The sequence below is a fragment of the Anneissia japonica genome, unplaced genomic scaffold, assembly GCF_011630105.1.
Source record: "Anneissia japonica isolate Jap-2015-1 unplaced genomic scaffold, ASM1163010v1 scaffold2756_len2360902_cov194, whole genome shotgun sequence".
NCBI classification, from domain to species: Eukaryota; Metazoa; Echinodermata; class Crinoidea; order Comatulida; family Comatulidae; genus Anneissia; species Anneissia japonica.
In genome coordinates this window covers 1,026,844-1,030,653 of record NW_022719050.1, presented here as the reverse complement: position 1 = coordinate 1,030,653, position 3,810 = coordinate 1,026,844, and the positions used below count along the sequence as shown (strand labels likewise).

Sequence of the window (3,810 nt, the reverse complement as noted above, 5' to 3'; positions counted from 1 at the left end):
AAATTTGTATGATGTGCCCATATGGGCATGATGAGGTCATATATGGGCATAATGTGCCCATACATGGGCATGATGAGGTCATATATGGGCATGATGTGCCCATACATGGGCATGATGAGGTCATATTCAGTTATTTGTCATATAAAATTTGAGAGTGAACAAAACTCAAGAATATAGAAAGGAAACGGAGTAGAGTACCGTACTCGCGCGAATAAGCACCCTGTTTGAATAAGCGCTCCTCCTAACGTGAACATTTCCTTAAGCATCCCGTTTGAATAAGCACCCTCTCCTAACTTGACTAAAGCCGGCTTTCCACTAGGCGAATGTATTTGCCCGAATCGAAAGCGTCATTCATGCGCATGCATATTCACATTTCTATCGGAGTTTTCGCTTCAGCGAAATTGGTAGTTCAAACTGTTTCTACTTTTTGCAAAGCGAAAAATGTGCGCAACCAATCAGAGCTCAGGAACTGAACCGACGCCTTCGATTCGCGCGAATAAAATCGTCTAGTGGAAACCCGGCTTAAGCACCCCCTCAATAATATCGTGATTTCATGGATGCAATATCAGTATGAACAGTAGTCAGTCCAATGGTGATGGTGGCTTCCATATCGTACCTAGAGGTGTGACACATTTTAAAAATAGGAATGTATCCTCTTTCCTATCTATATTCTTATATATATTAAGTTTCTAGTATACTGTAATATTAATTTAAACTTACCCATTATGCGATGGATAACTTTGTGAGCGTTGGAGAGGTCCAGAGTTTGAATAATTTCTACCACCGTATGCTGTTTGTAGAGGTTGTTTCTAAATAAAGAGATGGAGTATTTAATAAACTAGTAGTATATTCTTGATAATTTAAGATAACTTTATTATTCCACTAAGGGAAACTCTTTGCTCATCATTACAAAGACAAAATATATATATATAAAATTTTGTTTTCACTTATAAAATGATAATTATAAATTTGGCCAAAGATATTTTACATTTTGATTATTAAATCACATTCATTATAACTAACTATACTGCATTAATTTAGTAGGTATAGCCCTTTACATTACCTTCCAATGTGGACTTGCCATTGTGATGTTTTTTTTCTCAAACGTGATTTTTAATTGATTATTCGTGCTGTTGAGCCTTCATAGTTTTTGGGTGAAAGTTTTACGTCTCATGGGCTGCTTTACTATTGGTGTGACTGAAGAGAAAAAAAATGAATTGTCTAATCATCAAACACTCAATAATGTTTGAAAAATGTGAAATCCTGGTGCTCATGGCTTTACTCTTACTGAAGATAAGCTTATAAATATACTTGAAAAATTGGCGACTTGACTAGATTTATAGTCACAGAACAAAATCATTTGTTCTATTTTGAACTTTGGTTCTAGGACACATTTTGGTGAATCTGAACATTCCAATGTTGGATTACTATATGTTAAATATAGGGTTGAATACTTGAGGTTGTGTCATGCTTTCAATTCTTCCAATGAGACCAGCCCCTCCTATATGCGGATTTTTTCATAAGAATAGTTATTACCATAATACTAGGGGCAGCAACAACAATAATTACAGAGTTCCTAGTTATGGTGGTGATGTTCATAGTACTTTTTTTTACCAAGATATAAAAACCACTGGAACGGTCTCCCAAGAGATATAAAAACATGTCCCTCACTTGATTTATTTAAGATTTTAAAATTAATGAATACTGTACCTTAAAGCAAGAGTCTCCAATAGGTTTTGTACTTTTAGTTTTAACTTTTGATGTTTTAACCTTTTATCAACTTATAACGAATAAACTCAATTCAAATTCAACTCTATATAACAACAGGGCCATGTTGATATAATCTCCATTCATCTGTTTCCTCTTGCCTTTATATACAGTACCTCGATCTAATAGGAAAGCTGGTGATAAGGTCTTTTCAAGTGCTTCACCTAGATTCTGGAATAGTGTCCATAGACATATGAAATGATTCTTGTTATTATGGTTTTCATCAGCTTTAATGTAAAATAACATTTGCTTCCCCTTAAGTACAGTACTTTATATCTCTCCAATTTTACTGTATTCTTTGTCTGATACATTGTTTCATCTGGTCTTATTGTTGATCACCAATTGTTATCTATTTTTTATTTATTTATATTGTTCATTGTACAGTATTCCTTAGAAAAAGGTGCAGTACACATTCCTGTATTATTATTATTATTATTATTGAAAGTCTTTGCCCTGAAGCTATTTAAATCTGCTGTAATAAAAGTGTAGTGTTAGCCCAGGGCAATAAGCTGAATATAAGGTCTGCTGATACAGCTTTATTCAGAAATAAAGTTTACTGCTATTTTATGGTTTACTGCCTTGTTAGTGTATGTAAAGTGTCAACTTTTTATGCTCATGATTAATTTGTGTACAAGATTCTAATGAATAAACATTAAAAAAAACTAGTATAGGGCTAATTTAATTACCAAGTTGGTCATTGCTAGGCCTAGCCTAGGCCTAGTACAATAGTAAAGCAGGATTCCTGACTTTGCTTTAAAAAAAAATTACTTTTGGAATAAACCTGTAATTTTGTAAAAATCAACTGATTTTTGTTTTATTCTGTACCCCCCTGCCCGATCGTCTGTCACCCGTTTTGGTCTACAGTGATCAGCTAACCCTAGACCTATTCTACCCTTCCTCTTTATTTTATAGGCCTAGGCCGTCTTCTATTAGTAATAATGTAGCCTAGGCTGCTAGGCCCTCGCAGTTCTCTGTTGTATGCCCTGACCTAGGCAGGAGGTCTGCCCTAGTCTAGGCCTAGCTTAGGAAAATTCTAACAAAGAAAATCGTCTGAAAACAAAATATTTCACAGTGAAAATAATTCCAACTGGTAAAATTTTACTGAATTAATATTTAAAGTGACTTATGATGGTTATAAAACTCAATAAATGGATTAAATACCTCAACTTTCCAGCACATCCTACCATGGAGAAACGACCACACACACGGGGCTTAGCTACTTCCTTTCTTCTTGGGTTTTCACCTTTGACCTATGTCTTGCAAAACGCAAATTTAAATAATACAGTAATACTAATTGTACTGCTTCAGGCCTATTATTTAAAAAATACTGTAATATATTATAATTTTTTTACTACTGTATTTCATTTGAAAATCTAGATTGATACTGTAAATAAATTCATTTAAATAAATATATAATATTGCATATTCTGCTCCAGATCTCTCTTCCATTGGATGTTCGGAACTGCTCCTTCAAGTCCCGTCCCAAGACATTCCTCTTTCACCAACATTTTGAATAATTTTCTTCTTTTTCCATCTTTTTTTTTTACTTTGAATTGCTTTTTTATTGTTCTGGGTCGAACATACAACCACTAGGATTGCTATTCATTATTCACCATCAACTAAACTGCCATAAAAAAATGGTTCGTGTGGGAATCGAACACACAACCACCAGGTTTTGCTATTCATTATCTACCATCAACTAAACTGCCTTAAAAAAAAAAAATTGGTTTGTGTGAGAATCGGACACACAACCTCCAAGTTTGCTATTCATTATCCACCATCAACTAAACTGCCTTAGTTGATGATGGTGAAAAAAAAAAATAGTTCGTGTGGGAATTGAACACACAACCACCAGGTTTCTTTTCTAATTTGCATAATGAATTTTTCAAACATTTTTGTCTATTTAAAAAAAAGTGCGTAAGTTGATGGTATCGATTATAAATTTAATTCTACATTTTTAGACAAAAAAATAAATCCTCTTGGCCCACAGCCCATTTTTGATACCATGACCATGCGTAATATTAACCTGCAGTGTATATATAC

The 3,810-nt window shown here is 33.9% G+C and overlaps 1 protein-coding gene across 1 annotated transcript in view; it reads right to left on the bottom strand.

Moving 5' to 3' along the window:
* The window catches only part of LOC117110730 (cold shock domain-containing protein E1-like), a 15,992-nt gene extending 12,971 nt beyond the window's left edge, over nt 1-3,021 (bottom strand). Inside the window, exons 1-3 of the mRNA XM_033253514.1 lie at nt 2,929-3,021; nt 1,064-1,197; nt 721-809 (exon numbers count right to left, since the gene is read on the bottom strand). Of these exons, the coding sequence (XP_033109405.1) occupies nt 721-809; nt 1,064-1,084 (110 nt within the window). The 5' untranslated portion in view covers nt 1,085-1,197; nt 2,929-3,021. The remainder of the gene's footprint in view (nt 1-720; nt 810-1,063; nt 1,198-2,928) is intronic.
* Nucleotides 3,022-3,810: the final 789 nt, after the last annotated feature.